At 39.2% G+C, this 17297-nt stretch overlaps 1 protein-coding gene across 5 annotated transcripts in view; it reads right to left on the reverse strand.

Moving 5' to 3' along the window:
- Window positions 1-17297, reverse strand: part of TTN (titin) — a 283231-nt gene that overhangs the window by 234057 nt on the left and 31877 nt on the right. For all 5 annotated transcript variants that reach the window (XM_060105903.1, XM_060105901.1, XM_060105902.1 and 2 more), the window contains 12 exons: window positions 17016-17279; window positions 16662-16922; window positions 14753-15013; window positions 13947-14210; window positions 13594-13854; window positions 13216-13476; window positions 12528-12788; window positions 11870-12011; window positions 11616-11781; window positions 9623-9854; window positions 7890-8174; window positions 7531-7656 (listed from right to left, as the gene is read on the reverse strand). In XM_060105903.1, the coding sequence (XP_059961886.1) occupies window positions 7531-7656; window positions 7890-8174; window positions 9623-9854; window positions 11616-11781; window positions 11870-12011; window positions 12528-12788; window positions 13216-13476; window positions 13594-13854; window positions 13947-14210; window positions 14753-15013; window positions 16662-16922; window positions 17016-17279 (2784 nt within the window). The remainder of the gene's footprint in view (window positions 1-7530; window positions 7657-7889; window positions 8175-9622; window positions 9855-11615; window positions 11782-11869; window positions 12012-12527; window positions 12789-13215; window positions 13477-13593; window positions 13855-13946; window positions 14211-14752; window positions 15014-16661; window positions 16923-17015; window positions 17280-17297) is intronic.

Raw genomic sequence — 17297 nt, forward strand, 5'->3', positions numbered from 1 at the left:
ATCTTGGGTCACAAATCAAGCCTCAGTAAATTTAAGAAAATAGAAATCATATGAAGCATCTTTTCTGACTACAACGCTATGAGATTAGAAATGAATTAGAGGGAATAAAACGTGAAAAACACAAACACATGGAGGTTAAACAATATTTTACTAAATAACCAAGAGATCACTGAAGAAATCAAAGAGGAAATCAAAAAATACCTAGAGACAAATGACAATGAAAACAAGATGATCAAAAACCTATGGGATGCAGCAAAAGCAGTTCTAAGAGGGAAGTTTATAGCTATACAAGCCTACCTCAAGAAAGAAGAAAAATCTCAAATAAACAATCTAAACTTACACCTAAAGGAACTAGAGAAAGAAGAACAAACAAAACCCAAAGTTAGCAGAAGGAAAGAAATCATAAAGATCAGAGCAGAAATAAATGAAATAGAAACAAAGAAAACAATAGCAAAGATCAATAAAACTAAAAGCCAGTTCTTTGAGAAGATAAACAAAATTGATAAACCATTAGCCAGACTCATCAAGAAGAAGAGAGGACTCAAATCTATAAAATTAGAAATGAAAAAGGAGACGTTACAACAGACACCACAGAAATACAAAGCATCCTAAGAGACTACTACAAGCATCTGTATGCCAATAAAATGGACAACCTGGAAGAAATGGACAAATTCTTAGAAAGGTATAACCTTCCAAGACTGAACTAGGAAAAATAGAAAATATGAACAGACCAATCACAAGTAATGAAATTGAAACTGTGATTAAAATCTTCCAACAAACAAAAGTCCAGGACCAGATGGCTTCACACGTGAATTCTATCAAACATTTAGAGAAGAGCTAACACCCATCCTTCTCAAACTCTTCCAAAATTTGCAGAGGAAGGAACACTTCCAAACTCATTCTATGAGGCCACCATCACCCTGATACCAAAATCCGACAAAGATACTACAAAAAAAGAACATTACAGACCAATATCACTGACGAATATAGATGCAAAAATCCTCAACAAAATTCTAGCAAACAGAATCCAATGACACATTAAAAGAAGCATATACCATGATCAAGTGGGATTTATCCCAGGGATGCAAGGATTCTTCAATATACGTAAATCAATCAATGTGATACACCATAATAACAAATTGAAGGAGAAACACCATATGATCATTTCAATAGATGCAGAAAAAGCTCCTGACAAAATTCAATACCTATTTATGATAAAAACTCTCCAGAAAGTGGGCATAGAGGGAACCTACCTCAACATAATAAAGGCCATATATGACAAACCCACAGCAAACATCATTCTCAATGGTGAAAAACTGAAAGCATTTCCTCTAAGATCAGGAACAAGACAAGGATGTCCACTCTCACCACTATTATTCGACATAGTTTTGGAAGTCCTAGCCACGGCAATCAGAGAAGAAAAAGAAATAAAAGGAATACAAATTGGAAAAGAAGAAGTAAAACTGTCACTGTTTGCAGATTACATGATACTATACATAGAGAATCCTAAAAATGCCACCAGAAAACTACTAGAGCTAATCAATGAATTTGGTAAAGTTGCAGGATACAAAATTAATGCACAGAAATCTCTTGCATTCCTATACACTAATGATGAAAAATCTGAAAGAGAAATTAAGGAAACACTCCCATTCACCATTGGAACAAAAAGAATAAAATACCTAGGAATAAACCTACCTAGGGAGACAAAAGACCTGTATGCAGAAAACTATAAGACACTGATGAAAGAAATTAAAGATGATACCGACAGATGGAGAGATATACCATGTTCTTGGATTGGAAGAATCAATATTGTGAAAATGACTCTACTACCCAAAGCAATCTACAGATTCAATGCAATAGCTATCAAATTACCAATGGCATTTTTTACGGAACTAGAACAAAAAATCTTAAAATTTGTATGGAGACACAAAAGACCCCGAATAGCCAAAGCAGCCTTGAGGGAAAAAAACAGAGCTGGAGAAATCAGACTCCCTGACTTCAGACTATACTACAAAGCTACAGTAATCAAGACAATATGGTACTGGCACAAAAACAGAAACATAGATCAATGGAGCAAGATAGAAAGCCCATAGATAAACCCACACGCCTATGGTCAACTAATCTATGACAAAGGAGGCAAGGATATGCAATGGAGAAAAGACAGTCTCTTCAATATGTGGTTCTGGGAAAACTGGACAGCTACATGTAAAAGAATGAAATTAGAACACTCCCTCACACCATACACAAAAATAAACTCAAAATGGATTCAAAACCTAAATGTAAGACTGGACACTATAAAACTCTTAGAGGAAAACATAGGAAGGACACTCTTTGACATAAATCACAACAAGATCTTTTTTGATCCACCTCCTAGAGTAATAGAAATAAAAACAAAAATAAACAAATGGGACCTGATGAAACTTAAAAGCTTTTGCACAGCAAAGGAAACCATAAACAAGATGAAAAGAGAACCCTCAGAATGGGAGAAAATATTTGCAAGTGAATTAACGGACAAAGGATTAAACTCCAAGATATATAAACAGCTCATGCAGCTCAATATTAAAGAAACAAACAACCCAATCAGAAAATGGGCAGAAGACCTAAATAGACATTTCTCCAAAGAAGACATACAGATGGCCAAGAAGCACATGAAAAGCTGCTCAACATCACTAATTATTAGAGAAATGCAAATCAAAACTACAATGAGGTATCACCTCACACCTGTCAGAATGGCCATCATCAGAAAATCTACAAACAACAAATGCTGGAGACGGTGCGGAGAAAAGGGAACCCTCTTGTACTGTTGGTGGGAATGTAAATTGATACAACCACTATGGAGAACAGTATGGAGGTTCCTTAAAAAACTAAAAATAGAATTACCATATGATCCAGCAACCCCACTACTGGGCATATACCCAAGAAAACCATAATTCAAAAAGACACATTCACTGCAGCACTATTTACAATAGCCAGGTCATGGAAGCAACCTAAATGCACATCAATAGATGAATGGATAAAGAAGTTGTGGTACATATATACAATGGAATATTACTCAGCCATAAAAAGGAATGAAATTGGGTCATTTGTTGAGACATGGATGGATCTAGAGACTGTCATACAGAGTGAAGTAAGTCAGAAAGAGAAAAACAAATATTGTATATTAACGCATGTATGTGGAACCTAGAAAAATGGTACAGATCAACTGGTTTGCAGGGCAGAAGTTGAGACACAGATGTAAAGAACAAACGTATGGACACCAAGGGGGGAAAGCCGCAGGGGGTGGGGATGGTGGTGTGCTGAATTGGACGATTGGGATTGACATGTATATACTGATGTGCATAAAACTGATGACTAAGAAGAACCTGCTGTATAAAAAAATAAATAAAATTAAAAAAAAATAAAACTAGCTATTTCCACACAAGGATTTGAACCATCTTAAAATGATAGAAAATAAAAACCCCAGATCAAGGATAAATATTACTATGTTGTTACAGTTTAAGATGATGTGCACTTCAAAAAATATTATACTGCCACTAAAGCAATAGCCCTGTAAGTCAAGCATGGATTCAAATTTAGTTACTTGTTTCAAAAGCCAAAAATCAGAAGCCATCTTGTTTTTGGAATGTGGTCACTATATTACTTCCTTATCTCAAAACCACCCATGGGGATCTTCTAATAGTCCAATCCTCTAGTATTTGTTTGCACTGTTGCATAAATATTGGTTTATGAATATTCCCCTGCTTCCTACTAGGGTAGTTGTTATAAACTACAAGTTCCCCTTTTAAAGAAATAAATCTTTTTACTTCCTTAGGTAGCAAGGTAAGGTAGGAAATGCAATCCTGAGACTACAATTTACCAGCTGTGTGACCTTAGACATGTCAGTTAATCTCTGGACCAGTCTTCTCATTTGTAAAATAAGATGCATAATAATTCATGGGCTATTCATGGGCTATAAAATTGCTTTGTGAATTCAATGACATACACAGGGGAAAGGGCTTTATAAACAACAGGCCCAAGTCAGTCATTAAAGCGAGAATGTCTAACATCACAAGGGATCAGCAATAACTTACCTAATAAACAGGGCCATAGGATATACAAGTAATACCATCATCACATGGGATGTAAAAGTCATCCTACAAATACTTGGTTTGTTTGTTTAAACATCAATGGAAAGGGAAGGATGGAGAGTTTGGCACTCTCTCTCCCTCACAAGGTTCCCTGCTTATTCTGCCTGACAACTTCTTCCTCTGGTGAATTGAGTGAAGCAGGAGGACAGGCATGAATTGCCAATAATAAATGAGCTAAAGGGCAAGACCTGTCTTGGTAATGGACTTGGTACTTCTGACTGGGCTGCCACTCTCTGCGTCAGTCACTGGCCTCTCATGGCTTCTGTGAGGCCACCCCACTGCCCCAGTTCCTCACCCCCACCACTCCACTGTATTTGGTCCCTGAGTCTCGTTCATTCTACCTCCTGGACTCTTGCGCAATCTATCCCCATCTTTCTCCTGACTCTCTCAGTTGTCAACACTTTCCAAGCCTATCATAATATGATAGCCTCTCTGCTGGTCCCTTACCTTCAGTCTCACCTCCCACATCTGTTCATTCCTCCTTTCATGATCAGAGTGTTGTTTCTAAAAAGAAACCCTGATCATGTTACCCAGGGGTTTCAAAATCTCTCAGTGGCTCCTCAAAGTAAACAAGATAAAATCTAAAGTCCTAAGCACAGAATACCAACACTTTAGGATCCGGCCCTTGCCTTCTTTTCTAGCTTCTCGTCCACTCATTACATCACTTTCCACCCATACTTAAACCACTTGCTGCCAGCACATGGAGTGTTCTGGCAAGCTTTTATGACTTTATAAATGTTGTTCTCTGCCTGGAGCACGACTGTGCTCATGAGCCTATTAATTCTTCAATGTGCAGTCCGTGCATCTTTCTCCAGCTCTCTCCCAGAGAGAGAGCACTGAGTAGGTGGGCTGTTACAGCACTTACAACCTTGGGATCAAGCTGTGCATGCACGTCTCCCCACCTACACACTGAGCTCCATGAAGGCAAGAGACAGGTCCTGGCATCCCTAGAACCTAGTGTAATGTCTCAATAGCAGGAACACAGATGTTGGTAGAATAAAACAAAAAAAAAGCTTAAATGAACAGTGGGCATTCCTCATTGCTAAACTTACCATCTCACTTAGCTAGCTGCCACTCTGTAAGCCACCAAATGATACTGACCATTATCTGTAGAGTGAGCACTAGCAAAAAGCTAGCTTTACTACAAGTTTTAAAATTCTACTTTTCCAAACTTCTCTTCCACCAGTAGGTGGCACCAGAGACCTTCAATAGATAACATTTCCACTTAACAAAAGCACCACCAGATTGCTCAGGACCATGCTCCATGCTTCATCAAGTACTGAGTTCCCCAAAACATGAGACTGGGGCCTCTGCAGACTCATATTTTTTTCCAATTTGTAGAAAGCAGAGCTGCACTTACTTTCTTAAGGGAAGTTGTGTGAATATTTTCAGTCTGAGGGGCATGAAACGTGATATGGTGAGCTTTTATTTTAAAAAGGCATTTATTCAGTGAATTTAATTTTTGTCATATAGAAAATACATTTATGAAAGGGTTCTAAAACCTCTGTATGTGTATTAATATTACCACACATAGAGAGTTAATGATCACATGAATTTATAAAGTCCATTCAAATATTTAAGGACATCAGTCACATTGAAAAGATATTTTTCTTTTTCTACCCCAATTGGAGTCTTGTAGAGAGCTTCAAATGTATGCTTGCAATGCCTTAAAGGCAAACTATAAAATGACTTATAAACTAAAGGGCACTATGCAAATATAGTTAAGACTACTACTTTAGATAATCCATATACATATATTTATTTGAAAAATTTCCTCTAAAAATTCAATGAATGGATAAATTCTTTAGTATGGCTTTAGTGAATTTGATATTAAAATGCATTTTTCTTTTTAGTAGGATATTACCGAATCAGTCCTCATTTCTTAATATTTGGCATTTTTTAAATACCATGCTCTGAAGTCACAAAGTCTATAGTATTTATCTATGTTGGTCACCCAATACCAGACTTTTATGTTTCTATAATTCCTCTCAATGGCCATAATAAAATTAATGTATTGAGCACCAGTCACTTGCTAGCCATGCCTGCAAGTGCTTTATATACCTCATATCCTTTAATTATGCTCATAAAATCAAACAGGTCTATTTGGTTTCTAGATCAGCATCTCCATCCCAGAGGAGGAAATCACTAGGTGATAGAAGCCCAACTGAAATGCTAACTTGCTTAAGAAAACGGCTCTTGGCAAGGCAGAGACTTGGCCATAACCTAATGGGAGAAGCACAATAAGCAAAACAAATGTTTATTAGGAGTGCTGTGAGATGCCCGAGCCTGGAGAATTTCCCTTTATGGTGGTATACAACAGTCAAGCAAATGAGGGAGTGATTCTCGTTTGGGATAAGGTTGATTTACCCTGTCCCTATGTGAGGTAGGTCTACAATCATCATTGGCTAGAAATGGCTCTAAACATTTTGTCTCATTCTACTAAGGTCAGACTCCTGGGGTGAGGGGAGGGGCTGGTGTTTCTGGGAAACATGCACCAATTAAAAATCCTAACAGAAGGAGGGATTACTGTATGAGGGGCGCTGCGATACGTGCTGATGTGGGTTAGCTGACATAATCATGACAATGATCTGAAGCGATTGATATCAGCCATTTAACAAGCATTCTTTTGTCCGATCAACAATTACTTACTGAGTACCTACTATGTATGGAGCTATTCTAGGACAAGGATCCACCCTTGCTTTCACAGAGCTTTCCTTCTAGTAGCTACTGCTTTTCAGGCACCATGTTCTCGGTACTAAGACAGAATCCCTGCCCTCATGAAATATACATTCTAAGACTGAATGCAATATTATCCTCACTTTATTCATGAGGGAAAGAGAACCAGAGAAATCAGGTCTTTGCCGAAGGTCACAGAGTGGAGCCAAGACTCAAATCCAACCTCTCTGATCATAACGCCCCCACTTTTGTCCACTACAGGATACCACCTTCCAAAGGGATATGGCTTTTCACACAAGCACTGTCCATAGACTGAACGTCTTACATATAAATGGACTCTTAAAACATATGTAGATGCCATTATAATTAATCTAATAATAATTGTAGGTTTTGTCGTATTTTTTCAAGAGATAACAAAAGTGTAACTACAATCATAAAGAAAACATGACATTTTTCAAGTTTAAAACATTGAAAAACACTGAATTCATTCCTTTTTTTAAAAATTGTAGTTAAAAAAAACACATAACATAAAATTTATCACCTTAACCATTTTTAGGTGTACAGTCCAGTAGTGGAAAACACTGATCTAATTCTCAATTCAATAATCTAAGTAAGTTTTCTGCAAGATGCCCATGAAACTTCAAATTATGCATGAGAGGTAAGAAAACCTTTTCCTCACATCATTCTTTTTAAATATTAGCAACTCTACCTTTGCTTATAAACCTACCTGTTCCAGAAACTCTACATTGAAAGTGGGCTGGCCGTCCCTCAGAAGTGACGGTGTCCTGAAGTGGGGAGACGATGGCAGGAGGATAAACTGGCATTTCCTGATCAGGAGACACAACTTCTGGAACTAAAGGAAGGGACCACAAGACTTGTCAGGAGTAAGTCAGCCTACAGACCTCACAGAATGAAGCATGCCGAGTTCTCTTAATTTATCTGGCAGTGGAGCCCTTTCAAAGTTTCTAAGTTAGGTAGCAATCTACTTTTAGGAGCTCCAAGCTGTATTTTTAAATGCCCTGGGAGGATGCAAAAGCGGGTTTCCTAGGTTTTACTTTAAGCTGAGAAGTAGCAAGGCATTTCTACCTTCCACAGAGAGCGATGCTGAGGTAGTGACAGTTCCATAGTCATTCTTGGCTTCACAGGTATAGACGGCCGCGTCCTCTGGGAAGGCTTCGATGAGCAGAAGTGTGTACTCTTGCCCATCGTGAAGGAATTTGCACTTGAAACCAGTGGAAAGCAGCTGCTCTTCCTTGTACCAGGAAATTTTGGGCTGTGGTCTGCCAGATATCACAGCACAGAAGCGGGCGGGCTTGCCAGATTGCACGGTAACAGGCTGGAGCTCCTGCAGAATTTGGGGCGGTTCTGGGGCTGGGAAGGAAAGAAACAAATAGCCCATGAAAACACAGGAAAGCATAGGAAAATCTACGTTAATTTGTTGCCAGGTGGTTATGCACCCCGAAACAAAACTTCGGAATGGTGATATCTTTACTTGCCTCAGAATATTAGAACATTCTTTGTGCTAAGAAGGAAAAAAAATTGAAATTTTGTCCCTAAGTAGAGGGAGATACTTTTGATATTTGGTGTGTGTGTGGGGGTGATGCTGGGAGTGCTGAGTTTTTCAGCATAACACGGTCACCCCTTTCCTGGCTGGGATCTGGATCAGGGTGACAATGGACAGTCCTCTAAAGAATGCTAGAACACTTCCATATGTTACCTATTTTTAACAGTCGTTTGGGCAAATCATGTGGTGAGGTGGCTCATCCCATTCAGGTTCAGTTTTCAGGTATTTGTGTATATGTAATAGTCATTTTTTTAATATACAGGGGCCAGTGAAGTGCAATCAGTATGTATGAATGAATGAATGTCATTTTAGATCTAAAGGCAATTAGGTAATTTTTTTAAAAATTCAGCTTTCCTGTTATGCTAATTAAAACATATTCTTGGTGTTGTGATGACTGAGGGAAACTGGGTCGTTCATGGAACCAAGAAATGGGGAGAAATGACTTCTGTGAGGCTGATTTCTGACACAGCCATATGGGTAGACCTTTAGTTCTCTGTGCCTCAGTTTCTCTACCACTAATATAGAAATAATAATAACTGGATACCATGACCATTTGGTCTTCTAGGGACCAAGGGGATGTTGGCAATATGGTTCATTTTTATGAAACTTGAGATTACTCTTACTGTTCCTTGATCTGTCTCAGGGGTATGTGTTCAGACAGGTAGGACCCAAGGTCAGGACAGGAATGGATCTAGACCAGCCGCAGATTCAGCTCTAAGGTTTCTAATGAGGAAAGTGGTGCTCCTCTGAGGACTTGGTAGCATATGGAATCCCCCACTAAAGTCAGACTCTGGTCCTAGGGCATGGAGCTCACCTGTGGCTTCCTAGGTTCTCCCAGGCATGCCCTAACAGAGGCTGGAAATGCCCCACCAGAGGCTGGAAATGCCCCATCACTTGGTAGTGCTACTAGTATTCAAGCAGTTAGGGCCAAGGGCAGAGAACTAGAACAGCTGAAAACCGTACCTAGAAACCCATTTGGGGTCTGTTATAATTGACATACAGTGGATGTTCAATAATGTTGACCAAACTAAATAAGGATCTAGCCATTAGGTGCCTTCTGGAAATGACATCTTTGTCCTTTTAACAGCTACCATCCCATTTCCACAGGTATAATATGAAAATAAATGTAATGACTTCAAACATATGAGTACCATGGGTTCTTGAGAAATTGCCTGGAAACTACCAGAACTTCAGTAAGTTGAAAGGGAGGATTATTACAGATGGATGCACAAAATATGTTAATATCTCTACCTACCATTGACGTAGAGGGTAACAGAACTCCTGTTCCTTCCTGCCACAAAGGTGTATTCACCAGCATCGCTATGCCTGGTCTCAGAGATAAACATCCGGTGGATTCTTCTCTCCACCACATACTGGTGTCGTTCTTGAACTTGGAAATTGATTTCAATGCCGTCTTTATACCAGTGGGCATCTACATCATCTTCATTGACCTCAAACTCAACGACAGCACGTTGTTTCTCAATAACCTTTTAATGGAGCAACAGGAAAAGAAAATTGAAGCCCTGGTGTCCTTTCGGTTTTAACCTGTTTCCAAAACAGCTCATTTGAAGAGCATGTCAAACCTATATTTTATGATATAGAAAGTTGACTGGTTATAGCACATTCTAAGTTTTCCTGCATATCCTTGGACAAAAGGTGCCCATACTTCTTTTGCTTACATCTGCATGAAGGCAATGATTTCATCCTTAAATGTTTGCTCCTTAGTTAATCATAACAGAAATAATGACACTTTGCGGTACTTCCCTGGTGGCGCAGTGGTTAAGAATCCGCCTGCCAGTGCAGGGGACACAGGTTCAATCCCTCAATCCCTGGTCCGGGAAGATCCCACATGGCGTGCAGCAACTAAGCCCATGTGCCACAACTACAGCCTGCACACCACAGCGGCTGAAGCTCGAGTGCCTAGAGCCTGTGTTCCTCAACAAGAGAAGCCACTGCAATGAGAAGCCTGTGCACTGCAACAAAGAGTAGCCCCCACTCACTGCAACCAGAGAAAGCTTGCGCGCAGCAATAAAGACCCGACACAGCCAAAAGTAAATAATAAAATAAAATAAAAATAAAAAAGAGATAATGACACTTTACATCTGAAGGCTGTTTATCATTGACAAAGTTCTTTTAAGTTACTATTCAATGTGATTGCATATGATGTGAACCTTGTAGGCTAGGTAGGAACTATTATCCTCATTTTTAAAAGTGGCAAAATCAAGGTTCAGAATTGGTCAATAAAGGATGCAGGACATATGTGGGTTATCTGAGTATGCATCGAAGGCTTTTTCACTCTGGCCTAATGTAATGCCTGGCTCTCCTTGGACGAGCAATATGATAAACATGAGCTCAAGTGATACTTCTCTTCACATGTTATCTCCCCGTTACATCACGTGGGAAGACTGGCACCCATGAGGACAAGCTGTACATGTGCAGTCAAGAGCAAAGGTGTTTGCTCAGCATCCCTGCTAGGAATCCAGCTTTGCTCAAACTGGTCTTCCTCTTGGACCTCGGAGGGAATTTTCCCAGTCAAGTCCCCACACAGCTGCCTCTCCAAGGTAGAAGGCTTCTGAGAAAATGCCACCTTGTTCTGAATTCCCTTAATTCCAGTTGCTGTGCGAACACCACAATTTAAATTTTAGTTCCTTTAGGGCTGATGTTGCTTGGGTAAGTGGCCATTTGACAGTGAAGTGTCTACAGCTGCTTTCATTAAAGTATTTAGACAGCTGCGAAGGATACACTTATTCCCTAAGCGAGAGGAAACTGTGACTAAGTTGATGTCAGCACAAGAGTGTAAGCTGGTAGGGATAAGCTGATTTCATTTTTTTAGAAGACTGTGGTTAGAAAATTTAAAAGTCAAAAAATTAAGTGACATTCTCTATGAGGACACGGGGATGGGGAAGGGTAAGCTGGGACGAAGTGAGAGAGTGGCATGGACATACCTACACTACCAAATGTGAAATAGATAGCTAGTGGGAAGCAGCCGCATAGCACAGGGAGATCATCTCAGTGCTTTGTGTCCACCTAGAGGGGTGGGATAGGGAGGGTGGGAGGGAGACGCAAAAGGGAGGGGATATGGGGACATATGTATATGTATAGCTGATTCACTGTGTTATGCAGCAGAAACTAACACACCATTGTAAAGCAATTATACTCCAATAAATATGTTAAAAAAATTAAGTGACAAAACGATAGATTAGGAGCTACTGATGACTACTCCAAAAATTCAGCATGTGGACAATTACCTGAACCTCCCTTTTAATGCTTCGGATGCGAACGTCTCTGCCCTCTACAAAGAGGTTGGCAGTCGACATGTTGCCTCCAGCCACCACTGTGTACTTCCCAGCATCAGACATCCGGGTGGATGGGATCAGAAGGCGGTGGACGTATTTCTCCTTCTGTATCTTTATTCTGTGGAAGAAAGGGAAATTGAGGTTTAATGTATGATGACTCAAAGGAAACTGGGAATCACTGGGATGTGGCAAACAAACCAACGGACCTGTCCACCAGCTGTAGCTCTTGGCCATCTTTCATCCACTGCACAGTGATGTCAGGTTCAGAAACTTCACATTCAAACATGGCTCGCCTCTTCTCGAGAACCTTAATGTCTTTAATGTGTTTCCTAAATTCTATATGACGAGCTGGAGAACAGCATGTAAAAAAATTAATCTTTCCAACAGCTTTGCTAAGATATAATTCACATACTATACAATTCACCCAGTGAAAGTATACAATTCAGTGTCTTTCTGTATATTCAGAGCTGTGCAACCATCACTGTAATTAATTTCAAAGCATTCTCATTACCCCCAAAAAACCATGTACCCCTTAGCCATCACCCTCCAGACCCCTCCCTTTGTTCTCCCCTCAGACTTAGGCACCAATCTATGTCTCTACAGATTTGTGCACTCCGAACTTTTCCTATAACTGGAATCATACAATATGTGGTTCTTTGTGACTGGCTTCTTTCACTTGGTATAAAGTTTTTTAAGGTTCATCCATGTTGTAGTATGTATCAGTACCTCCTTTTTATTGCTGAATAATATTTCATTGCGTGGATATACCTCATTTTATTTATCCATTCATTAGCTGATGCTCTAACATTTTATATAGTGTGTTTGCCATTTATTTTTATGGATATGACATTTATGAAACCATACCTTCCACATAAAGAGTGGCTGTCGAGGTAGCTTTTCCAGCCACAAAGGTGTACTCAGCAGCATCCCCAAAGTGAACATTCCTGATGTTCAGTGAGTGGGTAAGCTTTTTGGTTCTCATCTGGCACCTGTCAGTTGATTTGATTTCCACACCATTCTTTAACCATTTGTAAGAGATGCCTTCATAGTTCACTGTTACCTCAAAGGTAATAGTGTCTTTTTCTTCAGCATTGATGTCCTTCAGCATGGATGTAATCATGATTGCTGCAAAGGGGGAAGGAAATACACCCAAGGAGATTTTGTGTCAATACGACGTGGGTTATAACAGGCACAGAATGAAAACTTGGAATGTTCTTAGTAGGTCTGTTTAGGTATCACAGTTCAGAGAGATGAGCCATGATACCTTCCAGGTACCCCTCTACAGGACAATGTCAAGTGACAGGGGAACAGAAAAAGTAAGAGATAGACAATGGAGCATCTTTATAGGTAGCCTTTCAATGCTACCCTAATCAAAAATTTTATCCAGATGCCTAACTCAGTGTGGACACAGTAGATGTTTCAATCAAGGTAACTGGTCAGGAAGAAAAAGTATAGGCTATGGAATAACAATGAGTCTACTGGATATTCTGTGTGTGTGTGTATATGTATATATATATATATATATATATATTTGTATATATATTTTACTTACGGGTCACTTTCAGGGTGGCGCTGACTTGGTCATTGCCACAGACAAATGTGTATTCTGCTGAGTCCTCTGTGCTGGTGTTCATGATGATCAGCTGGTGGAGTTTTCCCTGCACCACGATCTTGAACTTTTCACTCATTTCAATCTCCACCCCATTCTTTAGCCACATGGAAGGCACGTTGAAGTGGGAGACCTCACACTCAAAGGAGGCAGTTTTGGTCTCAGGTACCTCAATGTTTTTCATGGTTTTTGTAATATGTAATGCTTGGGAAAATCAGAGAACACTTCGGTTAATATATTTTATTGTAAAAAAAAGATGGAGCAAACGAATGAATACATGGAGATCACCTAGAAATGCCACAGGGGCTGCCTCATACTTACTCTCCACGAATAGTTTCGCTTTGCATTCCAATTGCCCCACCACAGCTGTATATTCCCCAGCGTCCAAGGGGGAAATATGCTGCAGCATCAGTTTGTGGACCTTCCTTTCTGAAACCAGCCTGTGTTTGTCACTCGGCTTAATCTCCACATTCTTGTGGAACCATTTCACTGGCACTGTGTCGTGGGAAACGCTAACTTCAAAGGCAACGGTGGCATTTTCCAAGGCAGTCACATCCTTTGGCTTCTTAATGATTTTGACGGCTAATGAGGAAAGTTGAAGCCATTTAGTGATATGGTTAACTTCATGGTAACCACGAGTTGGCTACGTGTAAAGTGTTTCTAAGTCAACTTACTCTCAACGTGCAGTCTGGCACTGGCTCCCAGCCTTCCAAGCTTGAAGCCATAAACAGATTCATCCACAACGGCACAGTTTTTAATTCTCAGAGAGTAAATTGTCCCTTTGACTGAGACAGTGTACTTGTCATTGGATTCCAGCACAACCCCGTTTCTGATCCACTGGACACCTTTTACATTAGGGTGTGTGAGCTCCAAAGTGAAAACAGCATCTTGCGTCTCTGTCACCGTGAGGTTCTTCAGAGTCTTCTTAATTTTCACAGCTGAAGACAAATTTATGATTTGTTTAGAAAATAAAGATGATACCATTCAGGTAAGAGAAGTCCCAGATAAGATTGTTACCGGGTCATATTGCAAAAGAATGGTTATCAAAGAATTTGCAGTTATGCAGCATCTCTAGAGTTTTTAAAAGACACTTCGAGATTATTCAGGAAAACCTGGGGTCCAGTTTGAAATATACCTTGTATAATGTCTTTTCTATACTTGAATGAGATGTAGTTTGCATAGCTGTATATTAATAACTTAATCAATGGATTGGAGAAGAGTGAAAGAAGAATATGGACTGAGAGCATCTAATTTGCTGCTCCACAGAGCTGGAACCTAAGACGTGGCTTCTTCACATTAACTCATAAGCAATTTTGCACCTTGTGGTACATGGCTCAGAAAGAAGTTTCGAGAGTTTATAATGATTTTATGAAATGTGGATTTATGGCATCCAAAATGATTATACCATTTGACTTTTAGAATAACTGTCAAAAATATAATACGATTTTTTAGTGGATAAATCTGTTATTCTATCACTGACCTTCAACTTTAAGTTTGGCAGATGTTTTGGAAGTGGCCACCTTGTAGGTGTATTCTCCAATGTCATCTAGTTTGGTGGCAGCAATGATAAGCCTCCTTTTGTGGCCATCAGATTTACTTCTGATGTTTTTACTCAGTGGTAGGTGTTTGCCATCCTTCAGCCATTCTCCTTCGGAATCTGGGTTGGCAACTTCACATTCAAACACAGCTTCCTGGGATTCAGCTACAGTCTGATCTGTGAGTGGCTTGGAGATGGCACCCCCTTTGGAACAAGAGAAGTACAAGTGTGAGTCTTTTAAAAATATTTATACAATAGAAAAATCTTTGCACAATTAAATATAAAACATCAAATTTTAAAACATGATTCTGAACATCATGAAATGTCTAATAAGATTATTTTTACGTACTTTAAGAAGGTATCACAGAAACCCCTCATTCTAAGTATGCATCACTGATAACCAGGGAAACTACTGGAATCAGAAAGGTTTTGCAAAGGAAAAGCAACTGTTAGGTTATACAGAACTATGAGAACCTTAATGTGAAGCACACCTCATGGACGGCCCGTAACTCAGTTCCTTCCTCAAAGCATTCTGCTTAGTCTTCTAAGGATGATTTCCTGAAAATACATCTAATATCTGACTGGAAAAAATTTTGCTGAACAAAATGTATAGTCATCAATGTTTCTAGAAGATTAGGGATTCCTATATACTAAAAAATCACTGTTTTGACAAATGTCTACTCTTCTACAAAGTTTTCCCCCATTGCCTCCAATGCCATCATCCGCTGGCAGAAATAATTACTCCTTCATCAAGTTAGTTGATAATGTATCTGTCCCTCTCTATATTGTGAATTCCTCAAAAAAAATATCATGCCATATTCATTTTTGTATCCTGAGTTCCTAGCAGCGTCTGGCCAATGGCAGGTACTTTAAAAATGTTGGGTGAAATCACATAGAGGCTCATAGTTTTTTCTTGTTTCCACACATTTAAAAACATGTAATTTATATTAAACATATCAAAGCGCAGAATCTAAAATTCTGTTTCAGAAGTTTTTTTCATGGTCAAATCTTTGAGGAAATCTTATAATGTAATAAAGTATAAACCATGAAATTTTCATACCAAAGAAGACACTATTCCCACTTGACTTGCTTATATACCACGGACTGCACAATTTAATCTCCTCAAAACCTAAATTGTTATGTACCAAACAAATGAATGATGATGCCTAGTTTTTTCTTTACAGTTGGTTTAGACTTTTGATTCTTCATTTTTAAGCTGGTGGCTTCTGCTGAGAATGGTCTACTTCATTTCACAAGAGACACACAGACACATACATTGAGGTATATTTTTAAAATATTCATTGGGTTAATTATAAAGTATGAAGGGAACAAAGAAAACAAAAGTGAATGAAACAAGAGCAATAAAAAAAAGAAATACATCTTTACAGTAGGAGAGTTTAAATAAAACTCAGTCCAAACGTTAACTCATCAATCTATCATGTGCAACGTATTGGACTACACAAAGATGAGAAAGAAGCAATTCCACATTTGGGGAGCATCTACTCAGGTGTGGGAAGAAGAAACGGGGAATAAAACAAGTATATGAGTCAGGGTCATGAAAGAAACACACATAAAGTGATCCTGAGGTTGGAGTATTAAGATCTTCTACAAATGGGAAGATCAAGGAAGGCTTCACAAAGGAGATGGCTTTTGAGCTACGACTTCCTGGAAGAACATTTGGAACTTAGGCTGATGGGAATAGTGTCAAGGGTATTATTGGTTTTGAGAACAGCATAAGCAGAGGCAAGGAAGTGGGAAACTGGTGGGAATTTGGGAGGAAATGAGCAATGATTTCTTAAGTTAAAACAACTGCCCTACATAAGAACTTAGGTTAAATGATTAATGTACTAACCTGCCACAGTAAGTTTTCCAGATGTCATATTTTCTCCAGCATAAAATGTATATTTCCCTTCATCGTCTTTCATCATATTTAGAACCGTCAACTTATATATTTTTCCATGAGCTTCAATTTTATATTTAGAACTGGGTTTGATTTCCTTGTCCTTAAAATTCCACAAGACATCAATTCCTGAGTGGGACAGTTCAACTTCCAAGACCACATTTTGGGTCTCTGTACAGGTAAGGTCCTGAAGACCTCTGATAATTTTAATTTCTGGAGGGAAAAATAAAATAATCACTTGGTTACTATTATACTGGGAAAATAGAATGCTTAAAATAATACTAAGTGACGTGGGACAATTCTTACTTTCTACAGAAAGATCACAGCTGGTTTCAACTCTGCCAACCATCAGCTTGTAAGGACCTTCATCTGAAGCATAGGTCCGGTTAATCACAAGTCGCTGCTTAGTGCCTTTGACAATGGCATGCACGCGATCATCAGGCTTGATTTGTTCATCATTTAAGTACCACTTAACAGAAGTCACATCAGGGACCGAGACCTTACATTCGAGCACAGCCTTGGTGCCCTCAAGCACGTTAATGTCTTTTAGAGGTGCTATCACATCAACACCTGCAAAACCACACACAC

This window comes from Mesoplodon densirostris, chromosome 8 (genome assembly GCF_025265405.1).
Source record: "Mesoplodon densirostris isolate mMesDen1 chromosome 8, mMesDen1 primary haplotype, whole genome shotgun sequence".
Lineage (NCBI taxonomy): Eukaryota > Metazoa > Chordata > Mammalia > Artiodactyla > Ziphiidae > Mesoplodon > Mesoplodon densirostris.